The sequence below is a fragment of the Canis aureus genome, chromosome 3 (assembly GCF_053574225.1).
Source record: "Canis aureus isolate CA01 chromosome 3, VMU_Caureus_v.1.0, whole genome shotgun sequence".
Lineage (NCBI taxonomy): Eukaryota > Metazoa > Chordata > Mammalia > Carnivora > Canidae > Canis > Canis aureus.
Genome location: NC_135613.1, coordinates 31623659 through 31642871, shown reverse-complemented (window position 1 = coordinate 31642871; position 19213 = coordinate 31623659). Strand labels below are relative to the sequence as shown.

Sequence of the window (19213 nt, the reverse complement as noted above, 5' to 3'; positions counted from 1 at the left end):
TGTTGGGGGCCCTGGGGACCCCTCTTAGGGGCACAGCCTGTCTGCACCCCCAGCCCCAGTAGCAGCAGAGCCAGAGGGCAGGGTGGGGGGCAGCTGTGTGCACACGGAGGGACCTGGCTGTTGAGGGTCTCGTGGGCACTGTCCGTGGGGGGACGTGTCCAACATGCTCCTCTCCATCTCGTCCACAGATACCCGCCCCTTCTCCATGCAGAGGACGGGCTCCTCTCTATGTGGCCTGGAAACTATTGCTGAGGAGCCAGCCCTGGGCCCCGGCCCCCCACCTCTGGTGGCTGCCCCCCCCAGCCCCTCCCCGGGAGGGCCCCTGTGCGCCTCGGGACCTGGCACCAAAGTGACGAGCCCCCCAGCGGTCACTCTGGGAGCTTCCGTGCCCTTCCAGCCCAGGACCCGGAGCAGAGGGGACACTGAGCAGCCCCCGGAAAGCCGGCGGCAGGGTTACCATGGTGGGGGGCCTGGAGGTGTGTGTGAGGGGACCCCTAGCAGCCAGGTGGTCAGAAGGGCCGAGAGTGAGGGGCAGGTGCCCGCAGAGCACCCGGGTGGATGGCGGCCCCCAGCCGGGCCCTGCCCAGCCGTGTACTCAGACGCCACAGGTGGAGACCGGCTGTGGCGGCGGCTGGAACCTGGTGGCCATCGCGACAGCGTGTCCTCGTCCTCCAGTGTGTCATCCAGCGACACGGTCATCGACCTCTCCCTGCCGGGCCTGGGTCTGGGCCTCGTCCTGGGCCGTGAGGGTGTCTCGGGGGGTGTCTCGGGGGCTCCAGCTGGCCGCCTGCCCCTGCGGCCCTGCCCAGCCACTGCCGCCCGCCTGGACCTGCCTGCCGTGACCAAGAGCAAATCCAGCCCCAACCTGCGGGCCGCCAGCCAGCTGCCCGCTGCACCAGAAGAGCTTCGGCTGCGTCCCCTGGTGCCCAGGCTGCCCTGGGGCCACCTTCCCCTGGCAGGCCTCCGGGACTGCCCTGCAGCCGCCAAGTCTAAGAGCCTGGGGGACCTGACTGCCGACGACTTTGCCCCCCAGGTGGAGATCCTGGGCCGAAGCCTGGGCCTGGCGAGGGAGGGGCGGGCAGGGCGGGGGGCGCGGCGGGACGCCCTGACGGAACAGCTGCGCTGGCTCACAGGCTTCCAGCAGGCCGGCGACATCACCTCGCCCACCAGCCTGAGTGTCGCTGGGGATGGGGTGCCTGGTCCCCCTGGCTTCCTGCGGCGCTCCTCCTCCCGCAGCCAGAGCCGCGTGCGTGCCATTGCCAGCCGGGCCCGGCAGGCCCAGGAGCGGCAGCAACGGCTGCAGAGCCCGAGGGCGCCCCCCGGGGAGGAGCGGGGCACCCCCGAGGGTGCCTGCTCAGGGGGCCAAGGGGGCTGCGGGGACGTGCCGGGCATGGGCCCCTCCAAGGGCTCCGCTGCCCCCGGCCTCCTGCTCAGACTCTGATGGGCTCCCTGGGGCAGGTGCAGCCGCCCTCCCCTCGGCCCAGCACTGCTGTGCCAGGCACACCAAGTGCCCACGGGAGCCCTGCCCTCTGCCCCTCACCGTTCCCCTAGGAGGAAGGGAGCCTGCCTGCAGTCTGGGCTGATTTTTCATGTTAAAATATATATGAAATGTATTTAAATTTTTAGAGACAAAGCTTCTACAACATTAAAATGGTGCCCAGTCCTTTTCCTGTCGTGACTGGTTTTCTGCAGAGCAGGTGGGCGCTGAGCAGGTGTGCACATCTGCTCGGGCCTGCGCGGCTCTCGGGATGCTCCTTATATGCCCAGAGCTGCCCGGAGCACTGTGTTCCCTGCCTGACTGGTCGGTGTGTTCTGCACAGAGCCTGCTCTGTATGGACACTTTAGACTCTGGACACAATGCCAATAATCACGTTCACACTTGCTGGGTGTGGGACACCTACTCCCCCTGTGACTGTGTCCAAGCCTTCCTGGGTCAGGTCGGTGTGAGGACACCCCTGACCTCTGTCACCGAGGGCTCAGTGGGCTGGCTCCCCAGGGCCGGGGCTTTGCAGTCTCCGAGGTGCAGTCTCCTCCTCTCCCCCCTCCAAGCCCCACTCTTGTGGGGGTAACCTCAGCCCTGGGCAGGGACCCCAGGCTGCAGGAGCTGCCCCTTCCCAGAAGGCTAAACGCACACAGTGCCCCTTCCCGGGAGGTGGGAGGCCAGCCCACCCCTAGGGAGTCTGTGCCTGGGCTTGTCCCTCACCCTGGCATCAGGCCTCTGCAGGCACCACCTGGTGTGCCGGGGACCACCGAGGACCTCTGCGACAGGCTGTGCCCTCTTGGCAACAGGCAGTGGGTTTGGCTGGGGAGGCCCTGGGTCCCACGCCAGATCAGCCCTGCGGGAGGGTGGGCGCCTGACACAAGGCATGTTCTCCCTGAGGTTCTCTCTGTGGCCCCAGGGACCTGTGCAGCCCCTTGCCCACTCTTAGCCAAGGCCTGGGTAGAGGGAGTCTGCTGGCCCCACACACCTCCCCAGACCCAGCAGGCCCCTCCTCAGGTAGACGGGGGAACACGTTTGTGGAAAGTGGTGCCTGAAGGCCACACGTAGGGCACCTTGGAGGTCGGCCTGGCCTCCATGGCCCCTAGGATCTGAGGCGCGGTGAGGTGGGGCAGCTGGATGAGTCAGCGGGGGGGCTGTGGGCCAAGGTGGGCTGGGCTGGCTGCCAGGGCTCCCAGGGATGGTGCCCTGTGTCCTCGTGAAAAGCAGGGGCCAATCCTTGTCCAACCCTGGACATGGTTATGTTCTGGGGGCTGGGAAGCCTGGTCTGCCACAGAAGAGTGCCTGGCAGTAGGGTGGGTGCCCTCACCATGTGGCTCTGCTAGGTGACGCTGGGTAGGCCAGTCAGCCCTGAGGGCTGGGCAGGGCAGGAGGGAGGACCTGCGGGGGCATCTTGACATCAGGCTGAGTGGGGCTCTGGTTGGACTTAAAGCCTCCCGGGTGCCTGTGCTGGGCCCCTCTGCGCCAGGCTGGCCAGTGCTGCTCCCCACCAGGAAGCCAGGGACGGAGAACAGTCAGGCCCGGGAAGGGCACACACAGGTGGCCACAGCCTGCCCAGCTGTGTCAGGGTGTCGGCTGGGCTGGGGAGGTGCGGGGCCAGACCGTGGTGGGGCGTGGGCATTAGCAGGGACACTGCAGGGGCCCTGAGGCTGGCTGCCTGTAGGGACACAGACCTGCCTTGGCCAAGTGGCAGCTACGAGCCACCTGCATGTGGGGCTGGAGTGACACATGTGGGGTCACTGGGGGGGGGGGGTGCCTGGAATGGTGCAGGAGTGGTCACAGCCCCACGTGAGTGTGTGGAGAGTGGGGACGTACTGGCTCCCTGATGACTGAGCAAAGCCCCGCCTAGCCTGCACATGGGGAAGGGGCAGCACTCAGGGCTGAGCCCAGTGGGGCGCCCGCCATGGACAGGACTCCGGGCCTGGGCCCACGGTCACATGGTCAGGTCAGCTCTGAGCAGGAGTGTGTGCAGCCACCAAGGCCCTGTGAATCCTTGATGGCCTTCATGGCTGCCACTCTGAGGCAAGAGTGCGGCTTGGCACAGCCACACGGGGCAACCTTCCCTAGACAGACGCGCTGATGGGAGGCTCCTCCCTCTGGACAGGGGTCGGGGGCAGTGACGCAGGATGGCCCACAGGCTCACAGCCAACCTAGGGCCTCTGGGAGCGAGCAAAGGGAAGGGCTGGCAGGACTCGCTGTCTGTGAAACCACACGGCATGGTCTGACGTCACTCCAGCCTCTATTTGGTGTGGGCCCCCAGCCCCTGCCGCCCTGTCAGAGACACGTGCGTGTATTTACATCTATACATATATATGTGTGTGTGTGTGTGTATATATATATATATATATATATATATACACACATAAAAGATTATTTCACAGTTAAATATATTCCAATACGAATGTCTCACTGGACAAAAGTCGCGTCTCCCACCACGAACACGGCAGCATCACAGAAACCCCAACGCCACAAGCGCCATGCTCACACCTGGGCGCACCTGCCCGGAGTCATAGGCGCGTGACATAAATACTCTGATTTGAACTTGGTTTCCCTGTTGCAGTCGAAATACATTCCTGACAAGCGACGAGCGGAACAGTCTGGCAGGGCAGGCACCTCACTCAGCCGGAACCTCGTACTTGAAGATGACGCTGAAGAGCCGGCCACCCAGCCGCTCAGCCAGCCAGGAGTTCTTGATGACAGCCAGCTTGAGGCTCTCACAGCGCAGGGCCGCATAGTAGTTGGTATGGACAGCGCGGCCCATGCCCTCGATGACCACCAGGTCTGCACCTCGCTCCCGAACCAGCACGGCCAGGCCCTTGTCCAGGCGGCTTCAGGAAGGAAGGGGGCGGTGAGCAGGCAGGCGGGACCTCACCCTGAATGCAGCTGCCCCCCTGGCCCCGCCCCAGGTGGACTCCACGCCCTGCCTCCTCACAAGGGCAGTGCCTGGCAAGGATGCCTGGGGCCCCCAGCCCTTGGCTCAAAGCACGGCCCTCGGGTCTGTTGCTAGAAAGCGGGCCCTTTGCAATCCGGGCCTGACCACGCTTCTCCACGTGGGACCCTAAAGGTTCTTCCTCCTTTCAAGGAGGTGAACTCCCTGTTCCTGGTTGGTTAATGGTGGGCCCGAGGAAGGGAAGAGGTTGGCTCAAGAACTGTCCCAGCTGCAGGCCAGTGGTCAATGGCCAGGCTCTCACGCTCTAGGATCCCCAGTGTGGTGACTCCATCGTTTGAGCCGTCTGTCTCCTCCCAGATGAGGCACACCCCACCAAAGGGCTGTGGCCTTCAGCTGCCCGAACACATACTGGGGGCCCAGGCGTGCGTGCAGGTGTCTTGGGGTACCTGAGGTCCAGACACGGGGAGCTGGAGCCCGTCTGCATCAGCAACAGCCTCTCCTCTCTGAGTGCTGAGCTGCCAAGCATAAGGGGTCGGTTGGTGCCCGTGAGCTGGTACCCAGGGGACTCCCACCATGCCTGTACTTCTCCATGCGGGGCTCCCCCAGCCCCCGGTACCTGGCCACTTACTGAACAACAGGGTCCATGGCTGCGATGCGCTCAGCCACAATGAGGGACTCGCAGTAGGTCACGTCATTCAAGGCGGGTCCTGAGTTGCACGCCAGGATGACCTGTAGCGGGACGCCCCCAACTCTGTAGGGACCTTGGCCACAGCCCGGCACCAAGCCAGTGTTTACTTGCCCGCCCACCCAGCGCTGCCGGCTGAGAAGCAGGACACCCGATGACCTCTCACTGCTTAGTGGCCTCCAGGGGGGCCAGATCCTGGGTCGGGATGAAGACGGCCCCAGAACACTGCAGTCAGGCTGACCCAAGGTCCGCGGCATAACAAGCCTCACCCGCACCTACCTGCCCCACACAGAGGCCACGACGGCGCCAACCCCACTGCAAGTGGAGGGCCCAGGGCAGGGGTCCCGCCGCGGCCTGGACGCTCACCTCCGTCCCTCTAGAGAGAAGCTCCCTGACAAAGGGGAAGACTCCCAAAATGACGTCTATTCCACTGTTATCTGCGAAAATTAAGGCACATTTGTGAGGGGGCCCCTGTAAGACAAAACCAGGACGTTCAGTTGGGAACAGGCGCGTCCAAGCGTTGCAGACACCTCCGCACTCCACACTCCCCGCAGGCTGAGGCTGAGGGCTGCTGGCTCCCGCGGGCGCTGGGGTGCCGGGGGGGAGGGCGCCTGTGCCTCTTCCAGAACCGTGGCCCCAACGACCTCTGAGCCGCGGCCACTGACCTAACTGGTAGAGCCTGCAAGAGTCAGGCTGGAGCAGGGGGCAGTGAGCTCAGAGCTGCAGCGTGAGACTCCTGGGGGCCCTTGGCACCTCGCCCTGGGGCAGCCCCATGCCACTTCCCGCAGCCCTCCCTGCCTCCCAGGCCTGGAGAGCACGGACTGGCCCCAGGACAGAGGTGGGGACCTCAGTGTGTACCTTCAGTCTCTGAAGCCACTTGCTATAGGAGTCCACGAGCCACGGCCGCTCTGTGGGACACGGACACGGTTAGCCACACTGCCCCGCAGCATGGTCCCCTCCTGCAGCTGCCCCCCTTGTGACACCCCCCCTGCAGGGTGGGGGCTCTGGTGCAGGTGGGGAGCCCTGGGCATCCCTACCTTGCAGCTTCATCTTTGCCTCCTCAAAGCCAAACTGGGGATCAGACTCGAGGACGCTGCATGGGGAAGAAAATAAGTCATGGAAACCCTCAAACCTTAGCTCACAGCATTCACTGTAGAGCCCAGAGGAAGCATCTCCCAAAGTGGACGGGTGTGTTAGGATCCAGAATGGGGAGGTTGCCTGCCACTGGCTGGCAGTGCTCACATGCCCCAGAGCAGGGGGTCTGGGGTGCTCTAGAACACGCATGTACTATGGGACCGGGGTAGGGGGCGGGACGGAGGGTCCTGAGTGCGTGGCAGCCTCCAGTAAAGCCCTGGGTCAGTGCCAGGCCCCAGCTTCACCCCACACACGCCCCAACACGCCACCTAAAGGGACGAGTGATGGGGGCAGTGGCTTTACTCCACGTTGGAGAGGATGCCCTGGCTGGACCCAGCAAGGGCCAAAGACAGGACACCAGGTAGGGGATAGTGTCCTGCAAAGGGAGAGGCCCTACTCTGTGGTGGGCAGGCCAGCTGGCAGGGCCCAGGGCTGGGTTGGTGGTGCCACTCCCTCAGAGCCCCAGGAAACCCTCAGCGCCCCCAGACTGACAGCCCAGGCACAGGTGCTCAGGGAGGCTGAGGCATGTATCCCCACTTGAGTCTGCAGGCTCCTTCTCCCAATTTCAAACGCTAAGTATTGTCTGATTCCCACTCTAACATGCAAACCCTGGGTTTGGATTTCTACCTCTGAAAATATCAGCCCCCAAATCCACACCCCAGCCCTCTGTCTGCCTGCTCTTGACGGGCCCCAAGCAACACCCAGTGTGCTGGGACCCCGTCTCCCCACTGCCACCTCTTTGGGGCGGGGCTGGGGCACCACACGTGGTCGAGGGGGACAGGATGGCTGTGGTCCTGGGCTCACGCTGGGAAGAGCAGGCAGGGGCAGGGCTGAAGCGTGGAGAGGCCGTGAAGGCAGCGGGCACCTACTCAGAGACAGCTTTCGCTCCCCAGTCGAAGACGTTCCCCGCCAGCAAACCTTTCACCAGGGCCAGCTGCCTCTCCTCCCAGCCCAAGGCGTCCAGACAGCGGATCACCCTCGGGAAGCACTTTAGCGCGACCCCGTTTTCCTTCTGCTTGACCTGTGGGGAGAGGCGAGAGTTGGTCAGGGAGGAAGCTTGCGTCCCCAGGCCCTTGGCAGCCAGGGCAGAGGGAGGGCGCCCTGCTGCAGACACTGCGGAGATCACCAAGAACCCGCTCTGGGGGGGACAGAAGGCCCAGCGCACTGTTACAGGAGCTCTAGCAAACCAAGATGGTAACATCTGCTGATTTGGAAGAGTGCAGCCGCAGGCAGGAGTCAGCGGCATCCAGGCTCATGCACGCTTGACCCGCACCGAGGTGCGTGAGGCTCAGCAGGGCTTTGGGCCCAGTATGGCTGTGCTGCGGGCCTGGGCTGGGCAGAGAAGGGCCGCGAAGGATGACTCAGACCACCCAGGCGCCTGGTGCCCCATCCCCAGACGCCCCATCCGAGGGCCAGGGTGGCAGGAACTGGTGGGCAGCGCTGGCTTTGAGCCCCTGGCTGTCATGTCCCAGCACACAGCCTCCTGGGCAGAATGGCCCATGGAGGAGGGTGGCACCTCTAGGCCACCTGCCAGGCTCTGGCTGGCGTGTTGCCTTTCAGGGCAGGACTGGTGTCTACAAATGCCAAGTCTGTGATGGTCAGCAGACCTTACCCAACCAGAGACAGGCGACCCTCCAATCCTCAGCTCCGTAGCTGGCGCTGCCAACCAAGAAGCCACCCCACACTCCCACGAGGTGGGCTAGGCCCTGCCTGTTCCCTGCTACCCGTGCCCCCCTCGCAGGTGCCAACCCTGCATGGGAAGGTGGCACTCACTTTGGAGTAGGGGTCTGGGAAGTTGAACTCATTCAAACAGTGCTCCCTTGTGTCCAAAAGGCTGCGCACGGTCAGGGTCCCGTAAGCACTGGGAAGAAGCAGGAGAAAGGAGCTTGGTGGGTCGACGGCCTAGCACAGTGCCCATCATGCCCCTGCCATGGAAGGCATTTTCCTGGTGCTCAGCTGCCAGTGGGAGGGTCAAAGAAACCAAGAGAGTAGGTGTGGGCAGAGGCAGGTACAGAGGCAAGTGGTAGCCCAAGGACAGGCCATTGGAAGCCCAGCCCACAGGCGGGAATGTGCCTTCTCCTCCAGAGGCTGCCCCTTGGGCTGCCCACGGTAGACCTCCTGACTCACAAGGCTGCTGCCCGCACCACCCAGCTGGTTCCATGCCGGTCCTGGGCCAGGGGCAGCAGGACACTCACAAAGGCTGGTGCCGCAGGGTCTGCAGCTTGCTCCAGTACTTCTGCCGGAACTTCTCCGCCCTCTCGGCAGCATCCACTGAGCCCGGCTGGCTGGCCACTGCACGCTTCACCACCTGCCGAGCACAGGGTGGTCAGCACAGCCCCGGCTTTCACTCAGCCAGGGCCATGGTGAGAGCACATCCCCACGTACAGGCACATGGCCACTGGTGATCGGTCTCCTGGGGGCTTTGCCCCGCGGGGTGGGAATGGGGTGGCCACTAGCCCTCCACTGAAGCTTGGGGCCACACTGCCCAGGATGGGCTCCTGCCACACTGGTAGGGGACAGGTGGCTTGGGACCATATTTGGAGGCTGCGCGGGGTGCGGGGCTGGGAGCCCTCAGGCTGAGGATAGAGCCTGGGGGCCAGAGAGGCTGGGACATGTGTGTTCCCAGAGGGCCAAGAAGGCCTGAGCCAGACCAGAGCCTGGAGTCCAACTGCTACTGGCCCTGAGCCCATACACACCATGTGCTTTTGAAGCTCTGTCATTTGGTGTGCTGGTGAGAAATGTGAGGACCCAACAAACCCCTGGGAGGCATGTTTTTCCCTGGTTAACAGAAATCACCCCCAAACTCAAACATGGATGCCACGGCCACCGGAGCCCCCGTTCTCCTTCCGCACACCTGTCGCTTGCTCCTCGGGAGCCCATGTCTCGTCCCCAGGGGCACCTGGCCCGCCCCGAGCCCTCACCCCATCCAGGGCCTCCTCGAAGCAGGTGAGCCAGTACTTGCGGGCCAGAGCGTCGTCCGTCAGGTCAACTGTGTCGGGCACGTAGGAAGACGGGTCCAGAAGGAGGGGCAGGTTGACTAGCGGCCGCTCCAGCCGGTCCATTTCCAGCAGGTCAAACTGGGATGAGAGATGAGAGATGGTGCATGCATCAGCGGGTGGTCCTTTGAGGCCTAGAGCCAGCCCCTTTGTGGGATTGGCCAGGACCCATGGTAGTGCTGCGGCCTCAGGGGACAAGCCCGCTCTTCCCGGGTCTGCCCAAACCCACAGAGGCCACCTCCTCCCAGTGGCTCTGTTGCTTTTCCTGCACTAGAGTGGTCCCCACAGCTGAGGGCTCCTGCACCAGGGTGTGGTCATGCTTTCACTCCCCATTTCTGCCACTCAAGGCTCCACAGGTGTGGTCCCCACTCACGGCCCAGTAGGCCCTTATTCTGTGACCCCCTGGTATACCAGGCCCTTGGCAAGGCTACGGGGAGCCCATGGGGCAGGCAGTCCAGGCTTCCACCAGCTCCTTGCTCCCCACAGCACGGGTGCCCAGCACACAGCCTGTGTCTGAAACCAGCTCTCTTGGCCTCATGGAGGGGCCTAGGGTCCCCTCATGGCCAATGTGTGACTGGTGGCTGCCGGCGACAAGTATGCCCTCCAGCAGTTCTAAAGGTGTGGTTGCTCAACCAGCTGGCGGTTTGGCGTTTCCAATAAGACCGAAGCCAGTGTGTGCGCACACCTGAACTCTGCACGTGCCTGGCAGCCCTCCCCCTGCTCTCTGGAGAAGCATCCACTGCACTCCTACAATCGTCCCTTGTCTGCCGATGGCCTACTGACTGGCAAGCTATGAGGGTGAGGAGCAGGTGAGCTCTGCGCCTCGGCGTCTGCACAAGAGGAGCCACCACAAGGAGACAAACCGGCTTCTGGATGCTCCTGAATCACAGGAAGGTCAGCAACGAAATGGCTGGTATATCACCAGGCAATGAAGGGAAGTGGATGGTTTTCCATCTCTGGGGCCCTGGCCTGGTCTTCAGGGGCTCCCCTGCTGTCTTGACAAGTAGGAGTTCAAACCATAGCTATTCCTTGGGTAGGCTCCACCCACCCCTCTGTGAAGCGTGCAGGCTACGCAGAGACCCAGCGCAGGAGGTGTGTGTGGTGCTGAGCATCAGCTCTGATACACACGTCTCTTGCTCACGTATCCATTTGGCTTCAGGAGTCCTAAGACTAGAATCCACACTGCTCCCCCAGAAATCACAGATACAGAGGCCCATCGTGTGCCAGTCACTTGCTCCAGCCAGGCCCGAGGTGTGGGGATGTAGGGGGATGCTTTCCCTCCTGGGAAGTCACGATTATATCACACACATTCCTGCGATGCTTATGCCAACTAGGAAGAGAATCTGTGTCCACAACTGAAAATCAGCTGTGTCCGAAGAGCCAGCAGGCCGGTTCCGAAGGCGGCGTTTTAACTTGTGTGCCCAACTAGTCACTTCGATTCGTCCAGCTGGTTCTCCAGCCTGGTGCCTGAGTTCTGCTAAGTGCCCAGTGACTGACAGGAGTAACACACCACTTGGGGGATGATCTCAAGAAGCTCATGATCCCCCAGGATGAGCTATGGTGGCAGCATCTTGCATCTGGCTGACACTAGGCCTGGCCAGAGAACCTCTCTCTGCCCACTCAGCAGGCTGGAGGAGCCCCTGCCCAGTCACGTGGGTGTCTCCCCAGCTGGAGATAGAGGACCGGGCAGGAAACCTCCCAAGACTGCAGACTGTCCTGTATGGTTTGAAACCATCAGGCAGAGAACGTGGTCTGAGAGAAGGGGCCTGGGTTGGTGCCTGCAGCTCTGGGTTTTAACCTTGATTCTGCTGTTACTGGTGCCACAATCCTGGGGAAGCACATTCCATATTCTCCCTGCATACGTAGGGGCTGGATGGTATGGTCTTGAGGCTCCAGCAGAACATTTGGAAAACACAGAAATGCTAAGGCCCTGAGGAGGGAAGCAAATGCCCGTGCCTCTCTTTTGCCCCAATGTCCACAGCTGGTCAGCGGCCAGTCTGCCCCAGGAGAGGGAATCTTGGAACCAGACCCAAAGGACCCCACACTTACGGTGCCACTCCTCGCCCGCTGTGTCGGGCAGAGCTCTGGGGATGAGCTCATCAGCCCGGAGCTGCCTGCGTAGTTCTCTCCCCAGCTGTACTGGTTAGGGTCTAGAGTGGGGAGAATTGGGTGTCACCCCAGGGCTACCACACTGTGCCCTCACCCCAGGACGGCCCGACCACCGCTGAAGGTCCCCACAGCCCCTGGGGGAGCCTGGGGGTCGTGCTATGGCACTGTGTGCTCTCACCAGCACCGAGACCTCATAAAATGATTACAGGGACCTTCCCAAGCTTCTTAGAACAGCCTTCCCTGCCTCTCCCAATCACACCTCTCAAGCATCCTTCAAAGAGGGCAGGCTACCAAAAAGTCAGAGCTTGTCTGACGGTAAGGAGGCAGGAGGGAGGTGGAGGAGGGCCACCCACCCTGGCCCCTGCCTGGAGCCCTGGTCACCCATGAGCTAGATCCCCCCTGGGGTTGGTCACATGGCACACAGATGACCCCTCAGAGGAACTGCTGCAGAGGGCTAGCCGCCCGCCCCCAACCCCGGCCACTGCTATGAAGGGCCCAGCGTGTCCAGCACATGCCACTCAGGCCCTGGATTCCAGAGGGAGACCTGCTCCCACAGCCTCTGAGGCCTGGTAGCTTGCTCCACACCTGTCACTGCACATACCCTGTGTTGCCCCGACGTGACCACAGGCCATCACCATGGTTGCTCTACTCACTGTCTTGCTCCGCTCCTTTGAGAAATGCTCCGATGGCTCCCAGGTAGCCTTCGTGTCTCAAGAACAGTGCCTGGACTTCCCCCTGCCACAGCAAGACCCCACCTGAGCTGGCCTCACCATCACACGAGGGAAGTCTTGGCGGTTTTAAACCAACTTGACCCAGGTGGCCCCTCTCTATGCAGCAGAGACTTCCTGAAAACCTCTGCCACACATTGGTCAGACAAACTGCTTTCAGTGCAGAACTTAAAAGCTTGACATTTGCAGAAATCTGAGTGTAAAGAACTTCTTCCACAAAACTAACACCCCCCTATCACCCCACTTGGCAGATGCTGTGAGCCCATCTGCAGGCCCAGCTCAGAGCAGTCCTGTGGAACGAAAGCCATGTCGGCGCTTGCATGCAGCTCATCTACAGTGGGAGACAGGCCTCATGCCCAACTCAGAGATGGCCAGGGTGCCCGGGTACGGGATGTTGGCACTAGCCAGAGGAGAGAGGCGGGGGCGCGGTGCCCTGCTGCTGGGCTGCCTGCCCTGGGCCCCCCTGCACCTCTCCATTGGCAGGCATCAAGGACACTGGTGCCCACGCCAAGGATCTGGGAAGAGGGAAGCCCGGGGTGCCGGAGGGGGAGGAAGTGGCACTCCAGTACCTTGGAGAAGAAGTTAATGCTGTAGGTGATGGTGCGCATGGTGACCGGGTGGCCCCGGATGAAGAAGCCGCCGAAGTACACCCTGTCCAAACAGTGTAGCTTTGCGTAGAGGCAGGCGAGCTGCCCAATGTCATTGCTGATCATGTGCAGCAGGCTCTTGGCCATGTCCTCCTTGGAGAACTCTGGGAAGGGGCAGAGGCAGGGTGCTGCTGGGGGGCCGGGCCCATGACGGGGAGCCAGCGCACGGAGGGCATCGGCAGGGGCCCGGTACCTCTGTCGGCGGTGGCCGACTTCCCAAAGCTACTGGCGATGAGGTTGCCGCTCAGCCCCAGGGTCTGGTGGGCCCCACCGTACACGTCCTGCACCAGCATGTCCACATTGGCGTGCTGACCCTTGGAGGCCAGGTGCAGTAGCTCATCGAACTTCTGTGGGGACAGGGCAGACGGAGGTGCGTGCGGTGTGGGGGCCGCTGGGGTTCCCGAAACCGAGCCCACGTGGAGGGGCAGGCAGTGTGCCAGGCTGAAAGGTGCTCCTGTGTCATCAGACCAAAGGTGGGGAGAGGGAGGCAGGGCTCCACAGACATCCCCCGGGCAGACTGGCTGTTCTCACAACCATCCTGCAGTGACCAGGAAACCACTGCCACAACCCTCTCCTGGGAAAAGTCTGGGACACGGGACTCAGTGCAAAATTAGGAGTGACTCTCTGTAGCCTGGGATACCTTTGTTTTGGTGAGCAGAGCCCCAAGGCCCCAGAAGGTGCCACCGCCGATGGAGCTGCCACCGATCCACTCAAATCTGTCCTCTGTCTCCACCTGGAAGTACAAGCGCAGCTGAGTGAGTGAGTGGGCCCAGATGACAGGTCCCCAGACATGGGTGACACCACTCCTGAAGGCCAAGTCTGGGCCTCCCGCCTTCCCCCAACAGCCTGCACCAGCGCCCTCCAGGTAGCCGCGTGCCCGTGATCCCCAGAGCCAGAGGGGGTTGCCCAGCCTGCTCCAACATGGCAGGCGCCCCAGCGATTGCTGCCCAGTCCCCACGCACCGCCCCGCGAAGCACGCCTCACCTTCACGATAGAAACTCCAGAACCGATGTTGACCAACAGATACGGGAAGATGTTGGGGTGATTGGTCTGGAATTTGAACTCAGGGTCGGAATCTTTCTGATACACGAAGGCCTCGTGTGGGATGTTTTTCAGCACAAAGTTGCAGCCTTTGATCAAGCAAGTCATCACGTCCTCCTTGTCCACTCTACAAAGGATGGAGCCTGGCCACTGAAAACGCCATGGGCCACAGAAGGGCCCTCTGCCACTGTACGGTGGCTCCAACGGCTCATGCACCAGGGACTCTCCCGGATCACTGCCCCCTGCCCTGGCCGAGCTCAGCTTCTGACTTGGACAGGCACACGCAGCCTCAAACACAGCCCCTCACACCGTCCCCCTCCCTTTGGCCCTGCACATGGCTTCTGACGGGCCAGTTGTGTGCACCGTGAGACCCAGCACTCTGCGACGGTACAAACGGCCCTGACCTCAGTCTCCATGCAGGCCACCCCGTCAGAACCTCTGCTCCAAAAGCACAGGGGAGCACTGCTGCAGGAGCAGGGTGCCCTTCCCTCCTTGCTCCCCCAGCCCTGCCTATGGTTCGGCCACTAGAAGCCTCCTGCCAGCCCAGCCAGAGTCTAGCCCCAGGGTGGGTGTGGGAGCCCCAGCCAAGAACCAAGGCCAGTGGCTCTGTGCCCCGCAGCCCCCATGGCCCCTACTGACCTCAGCCGTAGCTTCTCTTCTATGAGGTCCTTGAATTTGTACGCCCCGCCCCCGGTTGCCTGGATGACTTTTGTCTCAGTGTTAACGAGGTGGTCTTTGATGAAGTCCAGGCAGGCTTCTATGTAGGTGTTCTCGAACTTGACAAAGTGCAGCCTGGCAGTAACCTCCTCCTGGACAGAGATCTCGTAGGGCGGCTCGTGGTCCTGCTCTGCGTCCTGGGGATATAGGGTGAGGGTCTGTGTGTGCTGCCCATAGGGAGGGAAAGATGTGGAGATGAGGGCCCCGAAATGGGCACAACTCTCAGTGCCAAGTTCAGGTGGGAGGGGTGGGGAGGGAGCCGGTGTGGGTGCTCCTGCCAGGGTCCTGGAGAGAAGGGGCCTGAGCCAGGCAGCACGGAAGGATTTCAGTACTAGGAACGTCCAGGAAGCTAAGCCGATGTGGGTGAGCAGCAGAGGGGGGGCAAACAGGAAATGAGAGCATTGTGTGGCCTGGGGCACCCCCTCACCTGCCAACCCAGCCTGCTAGGCAACTTACCTTGCCGGAGTAGTCAAAGGACCGCACTCTGGCAACTTTGTGCTGCACAGTGGAGTAATAGGCCAGCTTGGTCAGTGAACCCCCTGGGGGGAGACACAGACAGAGCAAATTCAGGAGCTGGCCAGGGTGAGGGACCGAGGCTCATCTGCCCACACAGTCTCCTCTGCCAGGCTGGGTCCTGTGCATAAGGTGCTTGGTGTTACTTGGACTTAAAACTCTGCGGGGTGCCAACCAGAGGAAAGGAACCAACAGTGAGGCCCAAACACTGCTGTCTCTGAGAAAGCCTGTGCCATCTCAGGTCCCGGACCAAACCGGGCTTGAGACTGTCCGTTTCCCCTCCGCATCAAGTCCTAGAGGAGAAAGAAAAGCATCCTGTTTCCAGGAGGTCTCAGCGATCATTAGTGATTCAGAAAAATTCTGTTTCAAACTTTGATCTTGAAAATTACCCAAAGAAAAAAACTGGAAAATGCCAGTTTCATTGACAAGCACACCTGACTATCTGTGGTAACAAGAAGGAAGCGATAAAATGAGTATTCTCCAAGTGTGGACAGGCAGAAAGAGGGGGCCTTCCCCAGAATGCTCTAACAGTCTACCCTCTCACAGCTCTGGGCTGGGAGGCCACACAGGGCAGCAGGGTCTCCTACCCCAGGCTAGCCCTGGGACACCCTGGGAAACTCAGCATCAAGGAGCAGGAGAGGCCTTCATTTGCCCAAAACACATTTCAAGGCCAGTTAAAAAGACATTCCGAGCAGTCACTTTCAGATCTACAGATGGAGGCGGCAGGTAAACCCGTGCAGGACGGCCCTCGATGGCGGGGACGAGGAGGAGCAGAGGCTTGGCGCCACAGGACAGCTCTGAAACCAAGCCGGTTCTTGTGGGCCGGCCAGGTGAGACAGAGCCCTATTTGAGGGGGAGACAGAAGCTAATCTCTTGACAGCTGCTCTGTGACACAATCCCAAGGGGATATAAGAGAAACACTCCAGGCAAAAAAACATCTGAGGGCTGAAGCTCATCCAGGTAACAGAAGCCTGAGGCTGAGAGCAAGCGTTCGAGCCTACCCGCCGGAGCCACCGGCCCGCAGTGTGGACAGGGCCTCCCAGGACAGCCGAGACCTGCCCTTGGCGAGCCCTGGTCAGTTCACCCCGGCACAGGCTTACTCTCATTCCTAGACCCTGGGCTTTAGAGGCAGAACTCAGGTCTTAAGCCTCCTTATCCCTCCTCCCTTCCCCCAACCCCGGCCTGGCCTGGAGCGTCCTTCGCTCTGTGAGTTAACTGTTTCCTAAAAAGGCAGGCAACGCAAAGGGATGAAGATACACTTTGAGAAACTTTTCAAAAGTTATCATAACAAATTCCCAGGTCAGAGAGATCCAGTTTCAGGTTGCATTTCTTTTTGAGAGCTTTAAATCACAACCTAAATACGAGGTGTGAAGAGCTGTGGGGGCTGCCATGGGAGGCGACTTCGTGTCTGCGTGCCCCATACCGTGCATCCCACATGGGGCAATGCCCAGCAGCCTGTACCCCCAGGAGAGGGAAGAGACAAGGGTCTGGGAAGTGAGTGGGGACGTGCAAAGTGGGGTGGTCAGCCTGAACCAGGGTGAGCTCAGAGCAGGACAGCGGGTTCTAGAAGACAGCAAGGAGCTCATCAGTTCTCAGGATCCCTAAGACTTAGTGACTGCCAATCTAGTCCCTGGCCACAAGCCCCGGTACATCACATCTAACAAGTGCAGTGACCAGGCTGGTGAATGCAGTCCTGTGCTAATCAGGGTGGGATGAGGAGAGCAAAGCTTCCCTGGTCCAGGGCCAGGAGCACCCTGACTGATCAGCTGCCTGTGTCAGTCCTCCAGCACCCAAGCCAAGACCTCCCGGGTTCATCCAGACCCTCAGGGGCTGGGCATCGGGTCATCCTCTCTTCCACCATCTCTGCCTGTCCTTCCACCTTGGGTACCAAGGCACAAGGAAACCCCAGTGCATGTCCCTGCCCTGTGGAAACCCGAAGTCAGGTCAGCTTCCATTATGTGTTGATAGAGAAAATGTCCCTGATGCTTTCAAAGCGGGGAATCCACTCAGCTGACGTGAGTGTCCGAGAGACGAACAGGCCTGCCAAGAACGTAGAGCAGCTGAGCTTCCCTGGATCAAGAGGCTTGGCTGAGGGAAGGGGAAATGGGAGAAGCCTGTTTTGAAAGCAAACTGTTGACAAGCACACTGGCTGGAGGATCCAAGTTGGAGGACCTATACCCAGGCTGTGACCTCCCACCAGCCACATGAACCTAACACGAGGTCTGTGCTTAGTAACAATGAAGTTGTCCTATGGGGATACGCAGACACGGGACCCAGAGCCGGGGGAACTTTCAAAGAGAGGAAATGAATATTGACACTAAAAATATCCCTCCAAGTGTCCTTTTCCCCGGAAACCCCACCTGGACTCACGCTGGAAGACAGGCTGCCCCAGGACCCCATGGAGCCAGGGCATGCCTCCAGGACTGCCGGAGCTCTGTGGCTACAAGCTGGCCCCCCGCCCCCGGGGCCACACAGGACCTCTCAGGTCAACCCCATGGCAAGCCAATTTTCAGCTGCACTTCGGAAACACTAAGTTCCAACTCCCTCCCATGGAGCAGACCCCTGGTTGTGAGTGCAGCATGACGTCTGGACGTCTGGGCTCTCAGGGCTCTCGGAGCACACCCCTGACCGGGCTGCTACCACATCAAATGGGCCTGTCTCAGAAAGCAGGCACAGCAGGGCCCTGGGGGAGGTCTGGCTGCAGATGACCCCCTAAGCGGGGCCTCCAAGCTTACGGTTGGCTGCAAACATGCAGCCAGGCACAAGTCTGATCAGGTCCCACACCCCTCGCGGGGTGTGCATACCTGCCACCAGGTCAGTGCTCTGAAGCACCGCCCCTGACACCGCAGCAGTCTGCAAGGTGAGAACGCAGGAGCCAGCCCACCTTCCCACTGTCAGGGCTCCTACCTCTCCAGAGGACGCCTTCCCCCACCCAAGCCCCACACATCAAAGCCATCCTCATGAACAGGGGCGTGGCCCACGCATCACAGGCCAACAGCTCCAAGGGGTCAGTCCGGGTCTCCCTGGGACATCCCAACTAGAGGAGAGAGGCACACCTGTCCACTTTCAACAGGTCAGGCGTCTTACAAGTGGCCAGGGCCGCCCTGCTGGTACCAGGCATGAGCGCCCACACTTGGCTGCTGGCAGGACCAGCATACAGAGCCCCAGCAGAGATACTGAGCCCCAGCAGGGGAGAGCTGTGTGAGGCCGCTGGCCTGCTGCGGGAGGCCCCGAAGGCGGACAGTAGGACAAGGCCTCAGGCCCCGTGTGGTCAGGGGCAGAGGGCCGAGGGCCCAGCCCGCCCAGATTCCAGGCCCACCTGGCCCTTACAGCTGGTGACCTTACACGGCTTGGCTGCCTCTGCCCTCCGCGTCCTTCTCTGCGAAAGGGGGCAGCGGGGAGGTTCCGGCGCCGGAGTGGGCTGAGGGCCTGGGGCGGGCCTGGGGCGGGCAGGTCGGCAGGCTGGGTGGGGCCCTGGGGGCACCCTGCGGGCCGCGCGGCACAGGGGGATCCTGAAGGGTGCCAGCGCGGGCCCCACATCCTCGTCCAGGGCCTCCCAACTCCCGCCGCAGGCCAGCCGTCCAGGAGCTGAGGCCGTGCCGGCGGGAGGGCTTCGGGCTGGGCCCCGGCGGGCAGCCCACCGACGATTCCCGCGGCCCGAGGTGTGGCCGCCGCCCGCCCTCGGCGCGGCCCCACAGGCGGGCCCCGGACCCCACTCGTGGCCCGCACAGGCCCCGCCCGGCAGCCGACCCTCCAGAGGTGGGCCACCGAGGGGTCGCCGGGCCGCCCGCCTCTCCGCGCTGGACTACGAGGCCCGGCGTGCCCCGCTCCGGCCGCGCGGCGCCTGCCGGGAGCTGTAGTCCGGCCGCCGCGGGGAGCGCGGGCGCCGGCGGCCCGAGGACTACAAGGTCCGACAGGCTGTGCGCGCCGGCGGCCCGCGCCCCGCCTTTCGTCCTTGCCACCGCCCCCGGCCCGCCGGCTCCGCCGCCGGCGCCCACGCCCGCCGCGCGCCGTCCCGCTCCCGGCGCCCGTCCGCGGCTACCTATGTCAATGGCGAAGCGCTTGGCGTTCTCCAGATTGCGGAAGATCTCGTCGGGGGGCAGCGTGATGCTCTTGTCCAGGCTGTCCCCGCTGCTCCCGCTGCCGCTCGCTCCACGCTCCGCCATTTTGAATGTGCCCGGCCAGCCTAATCATCTATGGAGATATATGCGCATATATTTGACTGCTAAACGCCTTCCGCGCATATATTATGCTA

The 19213-nt window shown here is 62.0% G+C and overlaps 2 protein-coding genes across 6 annotated transcripts in view; one reads left to right on the top strand and one right to left on the bottom strand.

Moving 5' to 3' along the window:
• The window catches only part of PLCH2 (phospholipase C eta 2), a 65058-nt gene extending 63395 nt beyond the window's left edge, over nt 1-1663 (top strand). For 4 of the 5 annotated variants that reach the window (XM_077891539.1, XM_077891538.1, XM_077891540.1 and 1 more), the window contains one exon: nt 189-1663. In XM_077891539.1, the coding sequence (XP_077747665.1) occupies nt 189-1441 (1253 nt within the window). In that variant the 3' untranslated portion in view covers nt 1442-1663. The remainder of the gene's footprint in view (nt 1-188) is intronic. The other variant, XM_077891542.1, reaches the window with a different exon arrangement.
• A 2205-nt stretch (nt 1664-3868) lies between these two features.
• On the bottom strand, nt 3869-19159 carry PANK4 (pantothenate kinase 4 (inactive)). The gene is made up of 19 exons (XM_077891543.1): nt 19001-19159; nt 14902-14984; nt 14368-14582; nt 13672-13855; nt 13328-13420; nt 12881-13034; nt 12610-12791; nt 11966-12047; nt 11253-11353; nt 9129-9284; nt 8403-8515; nt 7981-8068; nt 7077-7228; nt 6111-6166; nt 5932-5981; nt 5440-5544; nt 5017-5117; nt 4835-4903; nt 3869-4326 (listed from the first exon to the last, which is right to left on the bottom strand). Exons 1-19 carry the CDS (start codon nt 19122-19124, stop codon nt 4113-4115), a joined length of 2322 nt encoding a protein of 773 aa, XP_077747669.1. The 5' UTR covers nt 19125-19159; the 3' UTR covers nt 3869-4112.
• Between the last annotated feature and the right edge of the window lie 54 nt (nt 19160-19213).

Coding starts and splice junctions, on each gene's coding strand:
- PANK4 (XM_077891543.1), bottom strand. CDS start 19,124: ATGGCGGAGCGTGGAGCGAGCGGCAGCGGGAGCAGCGGGGACAGCCTG. Junction 14,985..19,000: donor GCGCTTCGCCATTGACATAG/GTAGCCGCGGAC, acceptor GTCTCCCCCCAG/GGGGTTCACTGACCAAGCTG. Junction 12,792..12,880: donor GTCGGCCACCGCCGACAGAG/GTACCGGGCCCC, acceptor GCCCCTTCCCAG/AGTTCTCCAAGGAGGACATG.